The 25369-nt window shown below is 44.2% G+C and overlaps 3 protein-coding genes and 1 pseudogene across 4 annotated transcripts; 2 read left to right on the top strand and 2 right to left on the bottom strand.

Annotated features, from left to right (window-relative positions):
• Positions 1-554: 554 nt before the first annotated feature.
• On the bottom strand, positions 555-1858 carry LOC143331236 (E3 ubiquitin-protein ligase TRIM35-like; annotated as a pseudogene).
• A 2691-nt stretch (positions 1859-4549) lies between these two features.
• On the top strand, positions 4550-6291 carry hesx1 (HESX homeobox 1). The gene is made up of 4 exons (XM_076747930.1): positions 4550-4670; positions 5164-5333; positions 5501-5602; positions 6085-6291. Exons 1-4 carry the CDS (start codon positions 4550-4552, stop codon positions 6289-6291), a joined length of 600 nt encoding a protein of 199 aa, XP_076604045.1.
• An 856-nt stretch (positions 6292-7147) lies between these two features.
• On the top strand, positions 7148-22163 carry ergic3 (ERGIC and golgi 3). 2 transcript variants are annotated; one of them, XM_076745287.1, is made up of 14 exons: positions 7148-7332; positions 8753-8823; positions 9756-9843; positions 9929-10048; positions 10278-10374; positions 10536-10701; positions 11227-11284; positions 14086-14100; positions 15112-15143; positions 15459-15555; positions 17989-18053; positions 18175-18311; positions 18607-18662; positions 18793-22163. In XM_076745287.1, exons 1-14 carry the CDS (start codon positions 7245-7247, stop codon positions 18870-18872), a joined length of 1170 nt encoding a protein of 389 aa, XP_076601402.1. In that variant the 5' UTR covers positions 7148-7244; the 3' UTR covers positions 18873-22163. The 2 variants fall into 2 exon arrangements, with proteins under 2 accessions (XP_076601402.1, XP_076601410.1); XM_076745295.1 differs by lacking the exon at positions 14086-14100.
• romo1 (reactive oxygen species modulator 1) lies at positions 16293-17720 on the bottom strand. Its single transcript, XM_076745308.1, has 3 exons — positions 17591-17720; positions 16811-16941; positions 16293-16544 (listed from the first exon to the last, which is right to left on the bottom strand). The coding sequence occupies exons 2-3, from the start codon at positions 16939-16941 to the stop codon at positions 16436-16438; spliced, it is 240 nt and encodes a 79-aa protein (XP_076601423.1). The 5' UTR covers positions 17591-17720; the 3' UTR covers positions 16293-16435.
• Positions 22164-25369: the final 3206 nt, after the last annotated feature.

Genomic DNA, 25369 nt, shown 5'->3' with positions numbered 1-25369 from the left:
CTGATCGTTTGTGTCTGACATGTAGAATCTACACTCTGTCGTGTAAATATTTAATAAACTGGTGAATGAACGAACTTTGAATGAAGTCATAATTTGTTGACCTTCAGGTTGGAACATCACTAATCCTTAAATACTGTATTTAAGTCACAAAACAACTTGTTTTTATTGTTTTGTACATCCATGACATTTGACACACACAGCCTTCATCCTTGTAACACGACATCAACAAATTCAACCAATTTCAAAGATGCAAGCTGCTTTCAAGCTCATCCTGGTTATAACTAAGTGCAGACTTATGAATCATTAAATTAAACAAACTGCAGCACAAACTAGTTCTTACAGATTATTTGTAACTAAATAAAGTGTAAACAAAATAATTTTGAAACTGTGACAGTAAACTGGCTTCACTGAGAAGATCTGTTTTTATTCTGTATCTGCACCCCTCTGCCAGCAGAGGGAGCTAATGTCTGTCTGCATTAGGCTGTACAGAAACCATCGCTGGTATTCCCTTCAGTGGGTGTGTATTTATGGTGTTAAAGAATGGAAACAGCCTCTCAGTGAAAGTGTGTGTGAAGGTGTGTATGTGTGTGTTGGTGTCTAGATCAGCGAACGACAGATGTCCTCTGTTCCAGTCCAGATGAACTCTGATCCTCTGGAGCTTCTTCACTGAGAGAACTGTGTAGGGACTTGACCAGTTCCAAGCGCTGTGTGTACCATTATAGTATCCTATTCCCCATAGACGAGATGGACGCTTTCCCTTCTTCTGGACAGACTCTGCTGCCACACCCACAAACCACTCTGTATTGTCTCCAGACTCCACGTCCCAGCTGTGAGTCCCTGAGTCAAAGCACTGAGAGCCCAGGACAGAGATGAAGGAACCAAACCTCTCTGGATTGTCAGGAAGTTTCTGTCTCTCCCCTCGTCTCACACTTGTCAGATCTTCAGACAGGATGAGTTCTGGATGAGCAGAGTTTGGGTCCAGAATCACAGGAGTGTAGGAGACCATCTCCTCCTTCCAGATGTTGAAGGTCAGGTTGCCCAGGTGTTTGGCCACGTCTATCAGAGCTCCTGAGACCAGCTGTGGATCATCCAGCAGGGGGCGCTGCTGGACTCTTTCTACTGCAGCCTTGTAGCTCTGCTGGAATGAGACGTCTTCAGCTCTCAGCTCCTCCTCTGTGGCTCTGACTGTGTCTGAAAGAGCTGATATGTCTCTGCTCAGAGTCTCAATGTGCTGCTTCATCATCTGACTCTTCTGCTCCTCTTCCTGCCTCAGAGCAGTGATCCTGGCCTCCTCTTCCTCTTGTAGAAACTGGTGAAGCTTCTTAAACTGCTCTTTAATCTGCCTCTCTGTGTGTCGGGCCTGGACCTTAATGTGTTCTGCTGTTTGATCACAGTTTCCTTTAACTTGTTCAAGGAGCTTCAGCTTCTCCTGTAAGGGCTTCAGGGAGTTCTTGAGCTCCTCTTTGTGATCCTGTGCAGCTTCATCGATGGGTCTGAATCTGTGCCCAGTGTGTATTTCTGAGTATAGACAGACCACACACGCTGGCTGCTGATGGTCCAGACAGAAGAGTTTGAGTTTCTCAGAGTGCAGACTGCAGAGAGCCTCAGACCCTTCTGAACATCTCTGATCTCTCTTCAGCAAGTACGTTTCACACAGGTTCTTCAACACCAAGTTGCAAGGTGGTTCACTCTTTGACGATCTTCTCTTACATACTGGACACTCCTGTATTTGTTTCTGTGCCCACCATCTCTTCAGACAGTCCTTACAGAAGCTGTGGCTGCATGTCAGGACAACAGGGTCTTCACAGATGTCATGGCAGACAGAGCAGATGAGGTCCTCCTCTGATCTGGACAACATTTTCTCTCCAGTGAAGCTGAAAACAGTCACTTGTGGCTCCGCACGACACTTACTTTCACTTTGAGGTGTGTTTTTTTTTTTGTAAAAGTCAAATTCAGTGTGAGGTGTTGGATCAGGTTGTAGATGAAGTATTTTGGCAGTCCCTCTTCTAGATGTCCTCTCTCAGGGGTTGCTGTTAGTTTGAGCTGAAGGTGAATCTTGTCTGCTGTTAATTTTGTCAATGCGTTAATGAGGAAGAATGACAAACTCTTCCTGGCATGTCTCAGGTGTGTCAGGTAAGGGGTGGAGCTTTAATGAGGTATTCTAAGTATTCTCTTCCCTCATTACAATACATTTACAAATTCCCATGATGAGGTAATGCCAGAGCAACATGGTTCCAACCACAAGTCCTTTCTTGCACAATTTGTCCAATCAAAAAGTGAGAGCAGCAGTTTTGTGAAGAAAGACCTTGAGAGAGTTGAAACCCATGTTACTTTCACACCTTGCCAGCGTGGTCGCAAAGGATCGCCAGTTTTTGGAAAATTACTCAAATGGTCAGATGCAGGTGACCTAATTCCAACATTGGGCATTGAGGGGCTCTCAAGGTTGCCCAGAAGTCCTCCCCCTCAGCCATGTCAGGATCCTGAGGAGTTACCAAACCATCAGAAGGAAGATCTAATGTCTGCAGCATATTCAAAGTCTTCCCTTCATTGGATGTGCCTGGAAAACCTGCAATTTAAGCATCCAGAGGCATCCTGCTTGGATGCCCAAAGCTTCTCTGCTTCCATTACATTCCATTTTTTAGCTTTATCGACTTAGAATAAGTGATTCAACACAAAAATTGCAAGAATCATGCAAGTGCATCAGCTTCTTTGAAAGAGATGAACTGCTTCAAGTGCAAGAGAAACAGTTTTCTCTCCTCTTTCCATGGGCCAAGGTGCAGTCTGAACAGATGAGCTTTCAGTCCGTGAAGGGAAAAGTGAGTCTCTGCTGTCCCGATGCCAACAGGGAGGTCATTCCACCACGGTGGGGACAGGACAGCAGACCATCTGGATTCTGTTGAGATGTAGGTGGACCCTCTTCATAGAGAGGGAGTGTTCGGCTTAGTGGAGTCGGAGTGCTGCGACTTTTAAATCTGTGAATCTGTAGATTTGTGTATGTCCTGCTTTTACCGGCGGTTGGGAACATTAAGAGGCAGATTAGTTTTCATTTAAGCTGAACTTACATCACTGTGATGCTACTTGTTGTAACACTTACGTGAAACAATGCTGTCAGTGTTCATGGGACCTCTTACCTGTGTAAGCTCTCTTCACATCACTGTGAGGTTGCCAGGTTTGTTACCATGTTACATGCTGCGCTCCAGCCGGAGATGCTGCAGAGACGTACTGGGTGGACGGATGAACTGTCAAGAACTCGTCTTCAACTCCCCCTAAAACCACAAATTGTTGTTTTTACAGTTGTGTTAATGTGCAGGTTAAAACTAGACACAACGTGTTAATTAGTGGGCTTTAAAGGTGTGGTTGGTGTGTTTTTGAAGTCTAGACAAAGCCGAGCGAGCTGTGCCCCCGTTTCCACCCTTTAAGTCAAAATAACGGCCTCCTTCCTCCACCTTTGTATTTAACAGACAGACGTGAGATTGACAGCCATCCTCTCATCTGTTTCTCAATGCTCAAACAGTCCTTCAGCTTCATGCCTCCAGTCACACTGAAGCAGCGTTTCAGTGGCCTTCCTGTCTGCCTGTCGTCATCACATCCGTACATCCATGCTGCCTTTCACTGACACTTAAATAAACAAGTGTGCTGTTAGTTTAAAGCTCCTTCAGGCCTTCATTAGGAGCTAATCTGGCTCTGAAAAGGTTTTCCTCCCTGCTGCTCCAACCTGCATTCAGACGCTATGAGCTTCATCTGCATCACAACACACACAGATTAGGCTAATAGCATTAGCGGATCTCACAGGATCATTATTATTGCCATCGTTATCATCGTTATTATTATTAGATTAAACTCCGTCGCAGGCTTGCAGCAGGAGGACGGACGTTTTTCAAGTGTGGAAACTAAACTGATTTTCTACTTTGGTAATTCAGAAGAAAAGGGCGCAGTTATGCTTTGTGTTTGTGTGACACTGGTGACGGTTTTTAGAAAGGATCCTCATCCTAATCTCACACATACACTCATACAGTGTGTCGCACAAGGGAAAACTCACACACACACACACACACACACACACACACACACACACACACACACACACACACACACTCACATGCTCACAAAAGCTGCAAAGTTTGCAAATACTCTCTTTTTTCAGGGTTGGGACATTTGATTGTGGCACTAAGTAAACTGAAAATTTAAATATGTTGTCCCTCAGTGACACACACACACACACACACACACACACACACACACAGCAGATTAGCTGCTGTATGGAACCTCAGGGGATCTCATTCACATGGAAAAACACTTCTTAATTCTAATTGGTGGCCAGTGTAAATCCTCCACTCCCATTTAAACCAGCAGGTAGCAGTTTGTGTTCCTGCTGCTTCACACGTACCTTAACTTCACCCCCTCAGTTGATTTTAGACCACGGCTCCACAGCGTAGGACCTTCACTGTCGACAAGATTTTTACTAAAAGAAAACCAATTTATGGAATTATTTTTTGTTTTTGTTGTCTGCTTTCAGGGCTGTTAACTGATCAATTAGTGATCAATCATTATGGCGTCCATCGTGGCTCCTGTGACACAAGAAAGCAGGCCGGCGTTTTCCATCGAGCGGATTCTTGGTTTGGAGCTGGAGAGACCTGGAAACTGCCTGAAACTCCACCGACCCTGGGCAGGTGAGGAGCTACAGTCTGTTTCTTATTGATGCATCACCAGCTGTCTGAGTCTGGGAGTTTTCCAGTTCAGATGAAGCAAAATTATAATTACGCACACGTACACCTTTTAGTTTGATATAAATGTAAATGAGACATGGCTCCACCATCCTGTGCAGTGCTGTCACTGTATGTAAAGGTAAAATTGGTGGTGTGAAAATCTACTTTTGACTACATGGCTCCTCAGTTCAGTATTTTTATGTACTAAACTAAAACTAAACGTCAGTGTTTCATGCATATGAGTGATGCAGCAAACTTTTTTCTTTTAGATATATAAATATTAAAAGTATCACTTTTGAGTATACCGTCAGTAAACCATATTTAGGTTTTTAATATATATCAATAGGTGTAAAATCTGTTGGGTCTAGGATGTAATAGCCTAATTTAATTGGACTGGAAATGTTGTGAGAATAAACTGATTATTTGTCTTCTTCTGTTGTGTTTCCTGTGAATCCAGAGATCGGAGCAGAGAAGGAGAGCACAGGAAACAGTGTGCGTTCAAAACAACAACACTGTTATCAACAGCATCATCATCATCATCATCATCCTCAGAGGCAGAAGTCTCCCCGGCCGACATCAAACTGGTACATCGGGCGCAGACCGCGCACTGCCTTCACCAACAGCCAGGTAATCAGTCAGTCAGTCAGTCAGTCAGACAAATAGACCCTAAGAAAGGAGTGTCTGAGTTCACTCATGTCATCAAGCTGAGGACGTCCAACGAGCTTTGTCTTCGTGTGTGTGTGTGTGTGTGTGTGTGTGTGTGTGTGTGTGTGTGTGTGTGCGTGCGCGTGCAGGTGAATGTACTGGAGAGAGTGTTTCAGGTGAACTGTTATCCAGGCATCCAGCTGAGGGAGCAGCTGGCAGGGAGGCTCGACCTGGATGAGGACCGAATACAGGTTCAGACCGCACACGCTGACAATTTAACTCAAAATGTATTCTGACATGAAGAGAGCTGAAGAAGATCACTGATGAAGATTACTTCTTGTAAAACACTGTTGCCAGCTCCACTGGTCCAGTTTAGCAAACGCTGATGACGCAGTAAGAAGGAGCATTCAAAAGCAAAATGGCATCATCGGCTAAACTGTGCAGCCTATGTGTGGACTCACAGGACACGACTACTTCACGAGGCACCCACAGAACAGTCGGGTTTAGACCCCCAAACCACCTGGTTAGGTTTGGGAAAGACCTCAGAGGGTGTTGTTTATTAAAATGGGTGCGAGCCTGCAGATATAGACACTTCTCAAACTGTCAAAAAGGAAAATGAAATGTGCCATCTTATATTTACCACACGTTCTCACCTTCACACTTAGAATAAGAAATACTCATAAATAGATGATAATTCAAATGTTTTCCTCATCGTTAACCTCTTCTCTCACAGATCTGGTTTCAGAACCGGCGGGCCAAGCTGAGGCGTTCCCTCAGAGAAACTCGTCTGCAGCTGGTTCAGACAGCTGTGGCAGACCTCGGGGTCAGGCGCGAGGTCATAGGTGAACAGGAAGCCGAGCAGGATGTGCGAGGTCACCTGGAGCTCGCCCAGCGGCTCGCCTCTCGCCTCCAGCTTGATGTGGAGGAAGAGGAGGAGTGACACTGATGAACTTGTTTTGGCTGTTGACATGTAAATTTACCAGCCTTTGTCCTTCTTCCTTTCCTCCTTCCACATGTCATGAAAAAACACCCAAACGGTCATTTTACACTTTTTGGAATCTGTGATTATCTGGATTTTTAAAGAAAAGAATCAGGTATCACAAACACATGTTCCTCTATCAAATAAAATGAGGAAGCAGGCCTTATGCTGCCGTGTAGAGGTCAGACTTTGTTATGAGATCTGCTCTGGATCAGTCTGTTTAATGCTCTGCAATATTAAGTTTTTAATATGTGAATAGGTTTCTGTTTTCTGAACTGTACAAAGTCTAATTAAAACTAATTAACGGGTTTGAATCTTGGATCTGTCACTTGCATGGCTTCACCTTACACAGCCATTAAGATGTATGTTCGATGACTGTTATGTACACAGTGTTTTAGTGTTTTACTGTTAAGATCTGTGACAGTTTTTGATATCAGAGAGGGAAAAAAAAGCAAAGATTCAAGCAAGCTTTTAATAATATATTGTTTGTGTTGTTAACTTGTGATGAAATAATTTCATTAATAAAATATGGAGTTAAGAAAGGCAATTGAAGCAAATAGCAACAACTCAAACAAATCCCAGCATACACCAACATAGTTATACTATAAATTATAAATTAACTATAAATAAATACATGTAAGTGAAATTCACCTCTCCTTCATGCTGCTTTGTGCATTTAGATTGCATATTTTGATTTTTAAGTGCTTTTATTTCTGCTTTTATTTTTTAGTTGCGTGCTTACTTACTTTGCATTTCGAAAAAAATAAAAGCACCAAAATTACGCGGCCGGCGCTGATTGGTTCAAACGTGGCCCGCGTGTGTCCCGGAAGTGGAAGCGGAGGACTGATGTGTGTCTGGAGTGCAGGAATCTGTCGGTAACATTTGTGTTTAGCGGCGGTTTTCTCGTTTAGAAAATGGACACGTTAAATAAACTGAAACAGTTTGACGCTTATCCCAAAACTCTGGAGGATTTCCGGGTGAAGACGTGGGGAGGAGCGACCGGTGAGAGGCTTTAATTTATCAGAGAGCAGCAGCCATTCAGACACACAGCTTGTTAGCTGCTGCGGCTAACAACAAGGCTAACTGAGCAATTTCTCCTTTAAATTGTAAAATATGTAAAAATACCTCAAGTTACAGGCTTGACATTGTCCTCATAAGGCTGAGTGAGGCTGAACGGGAGCAGAATAAACACGTTTAACATTTACAGTTCAATAATAGAGCAGCATAACGAGGCTAGCTATAAAAATCCAGATTTCTACATTAACAGACCAGTTTTCAAAGAAACTTCTTTCAAATCATCTAACTTTGGGGCGTTTTTATCGCCTGTTTTCTGCTGAGGACAGCTCCGGTGGATTTGCGTGTTTAGCCCTTTTGCAGCTGAACATTAGTGCTGCTGGTTTTACAAACTGCGGCTGTGCGTTAACGTTAGATTTAAATGAGATAAAACTTTATTGATCACCGGGGGGACATTAACATGCCACAGCAGGACAGAGACAGGCCAGGGGAAGGAAACACGTGAAGTGCTTAAATAATCTGTAAACTATAAACTGTTTGAATGAAATGGATTGAAAATAAAGTAAGAAATTAGACAGGTGACATTATAAGAGCTTTATAAATAATCGACATAATAATACCTGAGACTGTAGTGACTATTGTGCAAATATTTGTGCAGATGAAGTGAAGTAGAGCAACTGTCATGATGTGTGAACTATATATGCTATGTGTATATATATGTAGATATAATAAGTATCTGTATCAGGTCTGGAATAAATTAGTGATGATAAGGCCGTACCAAATGGCTTTTGTGTACATTCAAAGCCACTCCAGGTTTTTTAGGGAAAGCTTTGAATGCCTGTCATCATAGTTTCTTCAGATCATCACAATCAAAACAATTCTTAAACAAAATCCTCACTTTGGTTAATTAAATCGGTTTTCTTCTAATTTAAATGATCAGTTTCATCAATGCCTTCTCTATAGAAGGCATAAAGTAATGATGAAATAGTCAGCGCAGCCTTGGGTTTATAAAATAATCTCATGCTGGGTGATTTCAGTAAGCGAGCCGTGCCGTGCGGCAAGCATGGGAGCAAGAAGTTCACTTACTGCAGTGAAAAGGTTGTTTTTGAACGGCTAAACGCCAACAAAAATGCACTGAAGTAGAATATTTAGTTAGATTAAAACAGCTGGAAACAGTATCACCTGAGTTGGAAACAACCCAGCGCAGCCGCTTCTGGAAGCTAATCCTACAAAGGCTGTAATACTAATAATGTTAATGTTGCCTAATCTGTAATTGCAACCGTGCAGGAACACGTTTTTGCAAACCATTAGAAGAGGATCTGAGGGCTTTTTCCTTTTAAACTCTCACACTTTGAACCCGGATTTAAAAGAGCTGGTCTGATTTCTGACACTTCCTCTGTGTCTGCAGTGACAATCATCAGCGGTGTCATCATGCTAATCCTGTTCGTCTCTGAGCTGCAGTACTATCTCACAAAAGAGGTGAGTATGTCCACATCGCCTGATTTGATATCCTCCTCTAGTGGGCCGAAATGACGCAGGAGGCCGGTGAGTCCTTTTTTTAATGGTCGGCACCGTCAGACGTGCAGCAAACGCTGTTTGTCCTGTCAGTGATAGCAGCTAAGAGGCTCATCAGCTCATAATGGACAAGGGTCAGTTTTAGCCAAAATATAATTAATAATTAACTTCTTAACTGGATTTTTAATTGGTTATTCCATCAATTTTCAATTTTGTGCGACTTTTCTGGGTTCAGGTCAAGTTAATTATTTTAGGAGGAATTATCCATATTGTCAATTGTGATATAAATGTAAATGCCTGCATTTATCATGTCAATACATTAATATATTTGATGGATAATTGTTGGCCTAAAAAGGTCTTAAAAGCCTTAAATTTAACTTATTGAATGCTTGTATTCAGTTTTTTTTTAAGTTACAGATTTGTACATTTTCCAAAATTAACATAATGATGATAATAAGAGCTGCCAGGTGTTAACGTAAACCAGTTTCCAGCTTCAGGATACACTTCCTGTCAGGCTGGTTTGTTGAGTCCAGTCACTCAAACATTAAACCTGCTGTAGGCAGCAACACTCGTCTTCATCACTGTGTAGCTCGTAGTTGTTTGTCTTGATAAGTGGCCATAACAGTTTGACATGTTTTCAATTCAGCGCAACTACTGACTGTTTCCCAAACGTTTGAACGTGTTGGGACCAAATGAATCATGGACAAAAAACTTGACAAAGCTGTGGTCAGTTGTGGCTCATAAGGCCAGCAGGAGTTTAGACAGTAGACTGAAAGGAGGAACATCAGGCCTAATCTTCTGCAGCTCTGGTGCAAACAATGGCGAGATGCATCAGATAATTTCAGTTAAAGCTTTTTGTTTTGGCTGAATGTGTGAATTAAAATTCGTCCCTGCAGGTTCACCCTGAGCTGTACGTCGACACGTCGCGAGGAGACAAGCTGAAAATCAACATCGACGTCATTTTCCCTCACATGCCCTGCGCCTGTAAGTAGCCCTGCTGTAACCAGCAGCTTCAGGCTCGTGACACGTGTTGATTATCTCACCTTCCCTCTTTTGTTTTTAAACTCAGATCTCAGTATAGATGCGATGGACGTGGCCGGCGAGCAGCAGCTGGACGTTGAACACAATCTGTTCAAACAGCGTCTGGACAAAGACCTCAAACCTGTCACCCTGGAGGCCGAGAAACACGGTAAACAAACATTGGCTTAACTCTGCGTTCAGTCATTTGACCTCTGACACTGATCCTCAGCTGCTGGCAGACATTCAGGCCAAACTGGTGCTTCATTAACATGCAAGGGAATCCATGGCATCAAAAGGTTTTACCAGAGCCTTTTTAGACTGAGAGGTCGAATTAAATCATGTTGGTGGATGATGATGACTATGATGATGATGATGATGATGATTTGTGTTGCCTGTAGAACTCGGTGTGGCTGACGATGATGAAGTGTTTGACCCCAGTACACTGGACCCAAACAGATGTGAGAGCTGCTACGGAGCTGAGACTGAAGACCTAAAGTGAGACGCCCCACACACACACACACACACACACACACGCACACGCACACGCACACACACACACACACACACACACACAGGCTCTGCTTCTTCTCTCTTTGTGTTTTTTGTACGCACTCGTGTTTACTCGCCTCGCCTCTGCCCGGTGTGTGTGTGTGCAGATGCTGTAACACCTGCGATGACGTGCGGGAGGCGTACCGGCGGCGAGGCTGGGCGTTCAAGAGCGCCGACACCATCGAGCAGTGTAAGAGGGAGGGCTTCACACAGAAGATGCAGGAGCAGAAGAACGAGGGCTGCCAGGTTTACGGCTTCCTGGAGGTCAACAAGGTACCAGATCTGATCTGTGGATCATTAAAGAGCAGCCGTCGTGTTTCTGTCTGGAGGAAACTTTGAGACGTGGAAATATAAAAATTCTGTGATATGTGACTGAACGGCAGGAATCAGCTGACAAACAGCAATTAGATCAAGCTGCAAAATGCCATTGGTATGATTATATGTTGAGATTTTAGACTGAGGTTTGCAAACATTTCTCGTGTGCAGTGGCACAGTGAAACAAAGCAGAAAAAAATGAACAAACACATTTTTGAACTCTTCCTCAGACTGTCATCGCTGTCACTGTACGCTGACTGCAGTCTGAAGTCACGTCACGAAAAAACTGTTCATGTGTGTTCAGGAAAGGCTTCGTAACACACAACGTGTTCTTAAAACACAAGCTCCTCAAAATACTGTTACTTCATTTGTGACTTCTCTCTAATACTAATACTATATTAATATCATATATATCTACATAATATCTCATACTGTATTCATTTGATTATTCTTATTTACCCTCTCCTCCTCTTTGTGCCTCAGGTGGCAGGAAATTTCCACTTCGCTCCAGGAAAAAGTTTCCAGCAGTCTCACGTGCACGGTAAGACCTGCTGTCTATCCACTCTGCACACACACACACACAGAGAAGCATTCAAAGGTTTTTGAACACCCCGTGTAGTTTACGACAAACTCTCCGACCTTTAATAGACTGATTTAGAGGCCTGTTTGGATCTGAGGCTTCGCAGTAAGTCTCTAAATAAAAGCATTTAGTCTTTGTTTGGTAGGTGAGGACACACACAACTATCAGGAAGTAACGTGGCAACGACCTGTAGTGAGGGTGATACACAGCTGTGTGTCTTTGAATGAGGGTGAAACACTCAGATCACACACGACGCTCCAGTGTCGTAAAGTCTGAGAGAAAATGAGTGTTGTGCCTCAACACTCTTCTGTTTTATGGGACTGATTACTGATTACGGCTCCACTGGTCCCACCTACTGCTCCTACTGCGATTTTGCAAGAATCCACTGCGACCGAGACAAAACAACCAATCAGAGCCAGAGGAGCGTCTGAGGGAGTGTCTGACATCTGTCAATCACTACTCACACACGCTGCGAACCTGCGAACTGCCCCCTCCCTCTGCTCATGCTGCCGGCTGCCGCTCAGTCAAACAGCTCTGTGAGCGGCATCAGGAGGTTAGTGAAAGCTATGGAGGAGCAACAGACACCCGCAAAGAAGGAACTGCCCACACCGCCACTGCCAACAACAGCACATACGGCTACGACAACAAATAAACAGAAAGCTAATGTGGTACGCAGTGCGTACCCTATGTTAGCGACTGTGATGTAGCGGCTGGGCAGAGTTAGCTTGTTTCTGATGCTAAGGCTAACGTTACAGCAGCCATGCAGACGCCGCAGGGAGGAGGGGCTTGGAGGCAGGGCGTGAGTGCAGCAGAGAGGGAGGGGGAGTGACGTGGAACATGTGTTGGTTCAAATTTTCAGGCGAAGTCTGCTCTCTTCTCCATCTTACCTACTGCAGCTTTAAAGGCGTTCAGAGTGAGCGCGGCGTTAAGCCTGTGACGCTCAGTAAGGGGTGTTCAGGAACGTTTTGACTGCTCAGTGTTTGTCAGTCTCTGTTCATTCATCGTCCTCATCAGAGATCCATGTATCCACACCCATTGACATTCATTCATTCAGCTCAGGGCTGCACGCAGTCTGTCTGATTGCATGTTGAGGTTTTCACTGTATATCAGTGTGAGTTTAGTTCAAACATGTTTATGCACGAACAAGGACTTTTATCAATCTGATAAATGAATCAGTATTAATGAGAACATTCGTTGTAGTTGAATCGTAAACATGTTGGACTCACACGGGTGAAGGTCGGGCAGCAGCTCAAAGATGATTGACTTCATTCTGTTAAGACACAGTTTCAAACCTGTCAACACGTTGAACATTTTATTATTCAATCAGCAGGCGATCTGGTACAAATTGAAGCACATTTCAGAACGTTTTCGGAGCAGATGTCTGAGTGATTTGAGTCAAAGGCAAAGACCTCAGTGAGCTTAGTCATCAGTATTCAAGTTATCAAACTCAGGACTGACGTTGCTTAAATCTGCAACACCAGCGCTGGAATTGGTTGGCTGCAAAAGCCTTGATCTTTTATTTTGAAAAGGTTTCGTGTATTCTGCATGAAGCTTACAAAATAATCTCAGCTCAGCTCGTTTTTCTTAATTCTTCATCAGAGTGTAGTTTGGTTTGAAAAGAATCGAGTTGAGAATCAGTGCAGTGCAGTCGTGCCTGCTGTAAGGCGTGTACAGCCGCTTCTGATTCATGTTTTATTCTGTAAATTTGACCATTTTAATGTGAGATTTGTTTTCCTGTCAAAGAGTGAACCATCTTTGAAGCTGTGATCAGGCTCCTTCACTGTCTCTGCTCTGACTGACAGACACGTTATCACCTCATACATCAGCAAACACGTCATTGTACATTAACTCTAAAAAGCTCCGTGTCCTCACATTTCCTTTCCTCTCTGACTGCCGCTGACTTTTGCTCTGCCATCGTCAGTGTTGGTCTTTGCTGTTATCTTGATTAAAATGTCCTATTTTGTCCGCCTGCTAAACGTTTCCTTCATCCGCACATTAAACCAGAGCAGGAAATTAACAGCAGCCGGCCATCAAAAGCTCAAATCAATCTTCTCCAGCAGCAGGAAAAGAGCCACAGTTAAATTACTCATCAGATACCAAAGCATCAGTTCAGACCACCGTGATGCAGATCTGGTTGGTTGATAAAACATGGCTGAAGTCTGAGCTCCGCTGACCTCTGTTGCTGTTAGTTTCCTTCCCTGAGGACAGCAGCGTCCTCTGATCTCCAGCTTTGTGATGAGAGACAAATGCATCTGACTGAATGCATTTCATTTATTTTGTTCTGCGTTACATTTGAATGCTTAGCAGCAGAAACAAGAGACAAGAATCACTTGTGCTGAGGATTCGACTGTAAATGAGGCCGCGGCTGAAGCCAATCAGCCTCGTCCTTATTCCCTTTAGTCTGGACTCACCTTAAAGAGTTGACCTCTGTGTCGGGGCTGCACGATTATGACAGAAGTCATACAGACAGGAAATACTCCTCAGTGAGATATTGTGCTCTTCTGTAAAACCTCAGGCCTGCTGATCATTTTATATATTTGAGTTGAGCTTTTTAATGAAATGAACCAAATCATGAGCACAAAAGCCTGAGGCGAGTTTAAAAGCTGCGTCTTCATGCGTCCTCGTCTTCATGTCTTAATAAACTCAGATGAGCGTTTTGTCAGTGTTGTGCAGCCCCTGCAGGCACCCTCCCACACATCAGCATCACATGGTTTGTTGTCTACCTGCATCGTTACAGTGACTCTTCTCTCTTCTTTCTGCAGTGCACGCTGTGGAAAGTAAGTGCAGTTTTTATAATTTCATAAACTTCACTGAAGAACAGCCTCAGTCCAGTGCAGTAACCTGTTTATTGATATATGGGAAAGTATCGCAAATATACATTTACAACTCAAGTTGTAATTTGGAAATAAAACAGAATGCAGCCAGTTTAGAAGAAGTGTTCCTGAGTCCATGTGTTAATCTCCTTTAACCAATCATGTGTTCACAAAGTGGTGAACCTCGCTCCATCTTCTATGAACGACTGAGCCTTTCCAGGACGCCCCTTTCATACCCAATCATGATCCTCTCACCTGTTACCAATCAGCCTGTTTACCTGAGGAATGATCCAAACAGGTGTTTTTGGAGCGTTCCACATCTTTCAGTCTGTGAAACGTGTTGCTGCAAGTGAAATTGACTTTATTTGAAAGTACTGAAGTCGAGGAGAGTGTCTGCTGAACTTCTGGTGTCATTCAGTGTGAACTTGATTGAAGCTGATGATCATAACTCTGAAAACACTGACAGCAGAACTGAATGTTTGGCAGCTCTCAGAAACTTTTTGTTTGTGTGTATTTGCGGTTCTTTCCAACAGGTTAACAAACGGCAGTGAAGCTGCTGTAAAGTGTCAAACCTCCATATTCAGCCTTTGACGTCTAATCTGAATTCCTGGCGGCATCCTGATGTCATTCTGAATCAGTGTTTAATTAAATTAAACAAAATATGTCTCAAACTAAATACCTCGGGAATGTTTCTTAGTACAAACATTTGAGGGAGGTCAAAGGTCAGAGCCACAGCGCCCTGAGAACAGGTGCGACTTGCGACGACTCACTCTGGAGATGAACTTGTGTGACTGTGGGCTTCAGCTTTATTTGCTGCCTTTCATTTATTAACTATCCAGACTGAACAGCTGAATCAGTGGAACTGATCAATAACTCAGGTTTCTGACAGATCTGTTAGGATGCACTTATTCTGCTTTACTAATGTGTTTTTGGGGCATTTGTAATTAATAAGTGATGTTGTGTTTGTGTTTGCAGTACACGACCTGCAGAGTTTCGGCTTAGACAACGTAAGCAGTTCATCTGATGATCTTTCCTGAGTTTCATTAACTTTTATATATTTTTATACATAGAATTTTAGAAAAGTCGAGACCACAGGACTGTAAAGTAATACTGTATAAACTGTTCACATCGCATGTCCCCAGTTGATATTTTAAAGACTTTTGTCTGTCCATTGCTTTGAGTCCTCACATCACACTCCTGATACCCTGATCTTTAACAAACACAGTAAACTGGGAATGAAGACGTTTTAATGGACGTGCATGTTGCTAATTACTGTTAGTTGCTGAAGTCGGTCGACTTCTAATCTGTCTGTCATCCTGCAGATAAACATGACCCATCTGATAAAGCACCTGTCGTTCGGTAAAGATTACCCCGGCATCGTTAACCCCCTGGACGACACAAACGTCACAGCACCGCAAGGTCAGTAATTTCATCGTTTCCAGTGTGATGCTGCTTAGGAATGACACGATAAGCAGCAGTGCAACACGCATGTTTGGTGTTCAAACTGAGGGTTTTGGATGATTTGGCACCAGATTTTAACATTTCATCGTGTCCAAGCTTAGTTCAGTGCTTCCTGCTAAAACTCATTTCATGTGATGCCAGTCTTATCATGTCTATATGGACGTCCATGCACCACCCAAAAAATACGACCACGTGTGTTGTCCTTGATAACGACATGTGAGCAACAAAGAAGGGCTTTTATTGGTTATATATAACCAGTAATATAACAGTATCTGTGTTAATCAAAGCACAGATATGCTGCCATTGAACTGCACTGACTCACACCTAAGCGGTGAGTTCAACCACAGTTGTTTTGCAGTTGGATGTGGAACATTGGGAGAAGTAGTTACAGGTTCAAGGGCTGAATTTAAGACAAATAAAGAGAGGTTTGACCCAACCAGTCTTATACATCTGGACGAGACTTTAGGTTTTTCTTGTCAAACCCTCAGAAGAAGAAGCTTCGTGTCTATAGCTGCATTTTGCACCAGTGTACACCAATCAGAGAGAGGGTACAGGACAGGAGACCGACATAGGACTGCACAGAGAGGGAAAAGTGAGCTGCAGGTGGGATTTTCCTTCCAGATGAACTTTGCTGTTTTGAGTCTGAGCAGGACGTTAGCAGCATCAGAAAGTGTAACACACCCACTCTGAAAACCTTTGGACAAATGTGAACTTTTATTGACAAAACTAGACGAGTTGGGGGCGCGACAGCATCGAGCAGACAGAGAGCTGTGGTTGTATTTACTGGAAGAGTCCCATAGCTGTACAGTTGTGTTGTGGAGGAGGTTGTTCCTCGTCCTCAGCAACGGATTCCCATACCGATGGCCATGAAGGTGCCGAACGTCCCCCCGCTCTGCATCATGGTCTTCCCTACTCCCCCCATCAGCTCCCTGCCACGCATGCCGATCCTAGAGACAGCAGAGACCGTTTCTATTTAACAGCTGAAGTGAGCGGACAGTTTACAGGCTCCTTTTCCTCTCTGTTATTATTCATATAATCAAATTGGTTATTTATAAAGTCAGCAGTGGCCATCAGTATTAGGGATGCACTGATCAAGTTTTGGGGGAATGGCTCCTGCACTGTAACAGCTGGTCTTAATGGAAGTCCACATTCAGTTTAATCACAGTTACTGTTTCTATAAAGGCAGAATATTTTGGATGTACGTTAGGTTTACCTGAGACAGGAGAAAGTGCCAAACATGGCGCCAGCAGCCATTCCTACTGCAAACCCCATCATGAAGCCCATCTTGACCCGGTCGAAACAGCTGGGCTGGGTCTGGCCATATGGACCTACAGCCACTGGCATCTGGAGAGGGAAGATTGACAGAAGACAGATTAGAGATTCGTTTCCTCCTGAACTCCCTGGATACTCGAAATAGAGTAAATAAACTAACATGTAGTATTCAATGTGTTGTGCTTGAAAGATCTGTTACCGTTTGAGAAATTTTAGCTTCGTAAAAAACATTTGACCTTTGAATCTTTCATGCTACGAGTCAGTTATTTCACTATGTTATCTTATAAGTTCATTCTGTCTGTTTAATGGTTACTCAGCTAACAATCATAGCTAGCTAGTGACGCTGCTTTAACTAAAGATGTTTGACAGTTAAAATGCGGGCGAACGTGAATCAAGCTATGTTGCTAAACCTGTAACGTTAGTGCTAGCACATGAGCTCGTAAGCTAGGCTAACATCAGCGAGCACGTCTGTATTAAGGTTTACGGACAAAATAACCAGCAGATTGTTTGAATTGTAGTCTTTTAACGTTAACTATACAATATCAAGCAATGACATTAGTAATGTAAAATTCACTTCTTATCCAACCAGGTCGTCTGTTGTGCTAGCATAGCATGCTAACAGGCTAACGTCACCCGTGGCCTTGACAGATAAACACTTTTCACCGACAGATTGAGTCTCTGATTCACACATTCTCGAAAATTCGCCTGAAAATGAGCTTACCTTGAACTGTGTGTGTGTAAAATAAGTTTGGTTTCCTGGTTCCTAAAAGGAGGTTTGTCGTATTTTCGAGCCCAGCTGCGTTTAAATGTCTGACTAGCAGACCTCCATAACCGGATAGAGGAAGGAGAACCGGACAGAGGAAGCGATTAAAGAGGGCAAAGGACGTGGAGGAGATGTGAACAGCGCCACCAGTGGTTCACTTCAGTACTGGCGTTATTTCATTATTTACCCCGTTCTCAATGCATTTGATCTGTAATGTCTTATTCTAACTAATGCTCTAAATTGCCGTTTGTTCTTTGTACATGAGAGATTATTAGCAGTCTTGATGATCTCGAGTGTCTTCTGCGTGTCTGCATTCATGTTTTAGCTCAACAAGGATTTCCTTTCTATCCCCACAGCATCAATGATGTACCAGTATTTTGTGAAAATTGTTCCTACCATCTATGTGAAAACGGATGGAGATGTGAGTTTACATTTGTTCCCTGAAATGAAATTACGTTGAATGAATTCAAACCATGTTTTGTACCGTAAAGCAAACATCAGCGGGTCATTCACAGTGTTTCTCCACCATTTTGTTCTTTCAGGTGGTAAAAACAAACCAGTTCTCAGTCACCAGGCATGAGAAAGTGGCCAACGGGCTCGTGGGGGACCAGGGGCTGCCGGGGGTGTTTGTTTTATACGAGCTGTCACCAATGATGGTTAAATTCACAGAGAAACACAGGTAGGAGAGGAGGAGGAGGAGCTCGCATCATGAAAGCTGCCAGTTACAGAACTTCACTGCCCTCTCGTGACTAGTTTAACTGTAATTGTAAAGTGCATTTTATATAACTAAGCTAAAAGTCGAGGAGATTTCAATATTTAAATGAGCTGTTCAATATGCAAAGATTTTGGAGCAACCAGATCAGAAAACAACAACCAGACACTAAGTAGTATTACAAAGGGTGATTTAAGTTAGATCAGAAAAATCCAAGTGTGACCTCGTATTCCTGAATTCATCTCTGTCTCTCTCTGTTCAGATCGTTCACACACTTCTTAACAGGAGTTTGTGCCATTATCGGAGGTGTATTCACAGGTGAGCCCCTCTCATTTGTGTTACCTGATGATGTACAGCAGAATAAAATGTGAACATGAGCTGAAGTCTGAACGATTTGGATGAAATCTGACTCTTCCTCTCTCGCTTCCTGTCTGTTGGACTCCTGCAGTGGCCGGTCTGATCGACTCGCTCATCTACCACTCGGCTCGGGTCATCCAGAAGAAGATAGAGCTGGGCAAGGCGTCCTAACAGCGCCCCCCGCTGGCCTCCAACGGTGCAACACAGACCAAGACACGGACCCGGAGACAGAGAGAAGAGGGACAGACAGACAGACGGGGGGAGAAGTTTGGCAACAGAAGCAAACAGTTTGTTTTCCTTCAGTCTTTCTGTCGCACTGAGCGAGACAGAGAGGTTTGAAATCAGCCACATTTTTAATTCCTCTTTCTCTTTTTCTGACGTGGAGAGGAACCGGACAGGAACTTCGCTCTCCGCCGTTAAATTCGATGCCAACAGGAGTCAGATTCAGGTTTTTGATTTTGAGATTGAACTCGAGCAGAGAGGAGGACGCCTCCCCGGTTCAGACCCGGCCTCTAGAAGCTTCTTCGAGGAGAAAGGGAACTTCTGAACGCTGGTCAGAGCACCTGTGGTGAGGATGAGACGGCGGGGAGGCTTTTTAAAGGAACACGTCGCCCAGAATCTGTAGTTTTCTTATCATGTGCTCACCCCATGCTGGATGATCTCTTTCAGCAGAACCACTGAAAGCCTGATGGGACACAGATGATGTTTTCTCAAGATTACAGGAAAGTTATTGAGTAATTTCAGCAAAATCATTGTTTTGTTTATGGGTCTTTGGAAAAACATCCTGAGTGTCTCCAGCAGGACCCAGTGGACTCGGAGCAGCAGCACGCTGTTGGTTTTGGTCTTTTCACCTCAAAGAGCAGCAACGTTTTGAGTCTTTGACGGACTTCTGATGTTCTTCCACTGAAGCTCTGCCCTCCATGAATGAGAGGAAGGATCCACCCGGTACTGAAAAACATTTTGGGCGACGTGTTCCCTTAAAGATACTTGAAACAGGCTGATCTAAGCACACTACGCAGGCAGACGTCTGTCCCGGCTCGATTTGAAGCCGCTATGTGTCGGATTTTTGTACGTTTGTCAAAAAATAAACATAAAAAAAGGAGAAAAAAGGTGGAGGTTGGTGCAGCCTGCGTTGCTCTCAGCGTTATCCAGCTGGTCAACACAAATGTGCTCAAATCTGACACATAGTGGCTTTAAAGGAATGAGATTAAACGGCAGATCAGAGGTTGAGAATCACGGAAGGCCTGCAGCGTGCACGGATAATCCAGACCCAGACTTCAAGAGGCAGCTGAGGCACAAAGACGACAAGCTCATTTGTTGGAATATGAAGATGAAGCTCCCGCTGCAGCTTCCTGTGATTTCATGACACGGTTTTCACTCTGCCTTTCTTCCTCCTCCTCCTCCTCCTCTGCGTCCATCCTCAGTTTCCTGACTCTTAATGTTTCAGTTGATTGCCGCCTGAATTCAGGCGCCGTTGCCTCCCGAACCGACAAAATGACCCTCTGACTTTTTATGATTTTACCTCTTTTTGTTACGTATGCAGGAGTGTAAATACTGTACAGACACATCCACCACTGCCTCAGAGGAAGGAGGGAAGTGACTAAACACCATGTGAATCCCTGCGGTGTCAGATTAAGTCGATTTTTTTAAATATAGGGGAAAGGGCTGCTTCTGTTCTGCTTGTTTCTTTCTTTAGTTCTGTGGGGGAACAGAACACAATCTGCCCTTTTAGACGCCGTCAAACGATACGCTTATGTGGGCTTTTTTTCCCTCTTTGGGTCTGTGGGAGTCGGGAATGTTAAAGCAGGATAATGCAGCCAGTCTCTTCAGATGCTGATCCTCCTCCAGTGGCCCGGGAGTTAATGACAGGGCCGACAGGGAGGCAGCAGGAAGCTCCAGACCGCCAGAAGACTGCGCGTAAACGCCGGCTCGATGCTGACTGTCGGCTCCGCTCACGTGTTGAGTCACCATATGAGAGCCAGATGTTTCTGCCGGTTTGATCTTCACCTCTGTGTTGATTTTCAGCCGATTTCGACCGTCCAGAGTGTGAGACAGACAGAAACAGACTCAGCCGGGGTGAGACTGTGGGTTAAAAGGACGTTTTCTGACTCTGACTGCGCTCATGTTTCACCTGTTTTGGCCTGTTAGCTACAGATCAAGCGTAGTTTATGTGATGTTACAGATTTTATTGCAAAACTGGAATTATTGGTGCATTCAAGGAGGATTGGAAATGCAAAATGCAGGAGTCTCACTGGACGTCAGAAGCTCCTCTCACCTGCACGCCACAGCATCAGTGTCGAAGGCTGCAGGTGCTTTTAATCAGTCTGCTGGGGAACAAATGGAGCTGCAGGTTCTTCTCATGATGCATTAATCTATTCTTTGATCGCTCGATCGTTTGGTCTCAGAAATGTCAGTTAATATTGAAAAAAAAAGCCCCTCACAAGGTCCCAAAGTCCACCGTCAACATGTCAGTAACCCAAAATATTCAGATTTGATCAAAATAGGTCTTGACAGCAGCAGTCACAGGTGTCAGGTGTCGCTTCAGTATGACAGCAGACGGTCGGTCTGTGCTTGTTCTTCCTGAGAAGATGGAGAGTCTTTGGTGTTCTGTGAGGCGTCGTCTGTCACGTTTCTGAGTTTTGAGCTTTAAGGATTCAGTTTCCAGACTTTGCTGCTCTGTAACGTCAGACCGAAGCAGCAGTGCTCATTTCAAGTGTCAATCAAAACATCATTTCTGGTCAAAGTTGTGGTTTCTTGAACGTGTCGAAGCGCCTCATGGACACTTTTCCTCCACAGGATGTCCATGTTGGCTTTGAGTTGGATTTTTAACAACAGCATAGTTTGTCATCAAATATCAGATGTTTGGTGTCCTTGAAGGCCACACCAGGGCGTCATCCTGCCGTCTCTGCTTTACCACATGACAGGATAACTTGAACTATCCAAATAGATGACAGGAGTTTTTAAAAGCTGTGTTTAGAAAAAAACAGGCGCCTCCTGTTCTTCTGTTTCTGTCTGTCCGGAACGAGCTAGAACGACGCTTCGCTTCCTGCCGCTGGAAGACTTTGTCCCAGTGACGATGTCCCTCTATTCAGACACGTCACAGGTCAAAAACTGAAGACACGTGAGGACGCCAGACCCTGCAGTTCAGAGTATTACAGCTGAAAAGAGACACGCTGATGACCGTCAGCTGTCCAGTGTTTCTCCTCCGTCTGTGTCCATCTGGATGATGCAGTTTGATCATGAAGGCTCCTGATGTGTCCGTCGACGGTCCATCGTTGCACCTTTTAACATCTGAATCAGGGGCAGGGGTTGTGTGTGTGTGCGTGTATGTATGTATGTGAGTGTGTTCTGATGCCATTTGCAGCGCGTGTGTGGATGAGTGTGAGAGAGAAATGTATTTATATTTTGATTGTCCTCAAACAGTTTTTAAAATGACAGAAAATAAATGTTAAATACACCAGCTTCAAGCGTCCGCCTGGCCCTCACTGTGCTTTTAATCTGAAAGTGTCTGATGGCGTCACGTTAAACCAGATTGGTTGATTACATTCAGTCAGCCAGAGTTACGTCACCGTCAGTCATCCTGATGCTTTCAGTCCAGCTCTTCATAACCAGGAAACGGGATCAGTCTCACATGTCAGGGAGCACGACATGATGTGAAATATGGAGGTTAGCCCCCGTGTTAGCAGCACGTTAGCCTCAGAGCTGCAGACTCTTTCTGCTGCTTCGCCCATCGTTCATTCATTCATCCTAAAAACATGTATTTCTTCACTGTTATGTTTTGTAACTGTGAAATTCCTGAAAATCAAAGTTTCTCTTCCATATAAATTCACCTCTTCCACAAGAAACTCCAGCTTTCTTCCTCAGCGAGCGGCAGTTACCTCTGCCAGCCACCAGATGGCGACCGTGTACTCCAAAGTGTTTCCCATTGTCCTCACACACACACACACACACACACACACACACACACACACACACACACACACACAAAGAGAACAGAGCATCTGAATGAAATTACAGCCGGCTTGAGTAACTTCCTGTGGGTGTGTGCGTGAATGTGTGTGTGTGTGTGTGTGTGTGTCAGAGTCACATAAGGCTGAGCAGTCGAGCATTATAGTCCTCAGAGAATAGTTTGATACTGGAAATATAATTATCTGTCTGGGGCGTAGTGCTGCATGTCTGTGTGTGTGTGTGTGTGTGTGTGTGTGTGTGTGTGTGTGTGTGTGTGTGTGTGTGTGTGTGTCATGTTGAGTCCTCACAGGAGCAGACAGACATGATGGGGTTCAGGATGGAGGTTCTCAGTTGTTGGGTCGTGACCTGATGAGGGGTCAGCTCAGGCGCAGACAGTCACAGATTTTTCTAACTGACCTGCTGATAACTGCGTCACTCGTTCATGTGTTTGTGGAAATAAGATGTTTTAATTCAGTAAAAGCAGCGATACACCAGTGTGCTTCATTACCAGTAAAAATCCTGCATTCGTCACTTTATTTGTAGGTACAAAGGGATGAAAATATGTAGAAATACTCGTCGTGTGTCAGAGTTGTATGATCTTTTATTGTTGTGTTAGGCTAACTGGATCAGCGTTATTGATTTTTTTCATTCTGTTTTAACCCACTGCTGATCATTTGCTTTAGATGTAAACTATTGATCAGCTGTCAGATAAACAAAACAGATGCAGATGGGATGTAAATGTAGAGTATTTTCCTCTGAAACATAATGAAATTTAAGTAGTTTGAAATAGAAATACTCAAGTAAAGTACGTCAAAGTTGTCCTAAAGCACAGTACTTGAGTAAATGTGCTTAGTTACTTTCCAGCACTGCATGTGTTCCCACCGAGCAGTCTCATTCATCAGGTTTTATATACGATCGTGTTCTGGACATCATAATACAATCAGGCTGCTTTTAGAGTTCATAGATCAGCTTCAGTCTGACCTTTAGGGCTGTTATTTAAAGAGATCGGGGTCGAGCCAGTGCAGCTTTCCTGGTGTTGTGGTGGGGGTTCGGTGCCTTGCTTAAGACTGGATGTAAAGCCAACCGTATAGTTCAGGGGCTACGTTACGGTTTAGGTTGTAATTTGGAGATTCAAAGAGCGTAATGGGGTTTGGGTCAGGGTTAAGGTCTGGAGTTAGGGTTAGACTTGAGGTCAGAGTTTCCGTCTTTATTTCTGGGGTTGCCGGTTTGAAATGTGTCGGGTCTAGAGTTAGGGTTGAGATTTAATTTGAGGCTCAGGATCCTGGTGTATTTGGAGGGTTGTGGTTATGGTCAAGAGAAGACTCTGACTTGAGGTTTGAGGTTGAAGAAGATGTGTGAGGTTTGCTCCTCGTTCGATTTAAAACGAAACGCCTGGAGGTGAACTTTCTAACCTCTTTGTGTTCCTGTGGTTCAGCTTCAACTCATCGCTGCATTTAGAGCCCAGAGTGGTCCCGATAGCTGTCACGGCCGCCCCGGAGGCCGCGGTGGATAATGTGAGGCGAGTAAGAGGCGTTCAGGTTTTCATGTGGTCACCAGTGGAGGAATGTGGGGAGTGCGGGTTCAGGTTCAAACAGACCTCATTTCCACCTGATTCTCACACGTGGTCTGGGTCAGGATGTCGTATCTGGATCACGTTAATGGAGCCGTAAATGTGTTCGGATCAGCCAGACCACATATGGAGGTGATCCAGCCTCAGCCAAGATGAAACGATATCACCAGGCTCTTTTTCATCTTACAGAAGACGAACAAATCAAAATCAATGATCTCTTTATCTGAGTTACAAACTATGTGGGAGGAGAATTGAAGAAGAAAGGCGGCGAGCAAGACAACCAAACCAAGCACACCTTCGCTCCCAGCTTCCCGAACCTCTGAGCTCCTCTGAGGACCTGCACTGAAGACCAGGACAGAGTAATCATCTCCCTCCTGATTCACTGTCTGTTTGGTGTCATGACTGAGACCAAATTATCACAACAGAAAGTCCCTTTTAATCCAACAACACACACACACTGCAGCAGAAACACACACCCTTATATGGCTGAGCATTCACACACAGGAGACCTCACAAACACAGCGTCATGCCGCTGGACTGACGGCCCGTTATTCAGATTCCCTGCATTGTTTTTTTTTCCCCACCTGTATTCAACGAAGGCCCGCCCCCACCTCTGCCTCTGATTGGCTGTGACCCTGACGTCGCCATCTCATCTGATGAAATTCTCGAGAATATGTGGACCTCATTGCCAGACACACACACACCCACACCACAGAGTGATGAGCAGAGGGTCAGACAAAGTGTGTGTGTGTGTGTGTGTGTGTGTGTGTGTGTGTGTGTGTGTGTGTGTGTGTGTTGGGGGTGTTTTGTGGTTGTGTTAATGGCAGTCGTGTGTTGCAGTCAGCTGCAGTCAGAACGAAACGAAGGAGGCTGGAAACAATTAAAACCAAACTCCTCTGCCAGGTTTCTGTCGGCCGATTCAGAGGCAGTGATGAAGAAACCTGTTGGCTCGTTAAAGTGAAGCCGAGTCCGATTCTCGCTGATCCATCGTGGATTACGTTTATATCAGCAGGAACAAGCAGAGACCTCCGAGGACGGAAAAGGAAGCCAACGCAGAAACTGCAGTTCCTCGAATGTCCACTCGAGGCTGGCTGCAAAAGCGAGTCATTCCCCATAGACCTCCTATATTAGAAAGAGGAGCTTTATATTG

The sequence above is a fragment of the Chaetodon auriga genome, chromosome 2 (genome assembly GCF_051107435.1).
Source record: "Chaetodon auriga isolate fChaAug3 chromosome 2, fChaAug3.hap1, whole genome shotgun sequence".
NCBI lineage: Eukaryota > Metazoa > Chordata > Actinopteri > Chaetodontiformes > Chaetodontidae > Chaetodon > Chaetodon auriga.
Note: the sequence above shows the minus strand (reverse complement) of the source record. Positions and strands in the feature narration are given on the sequence as shown.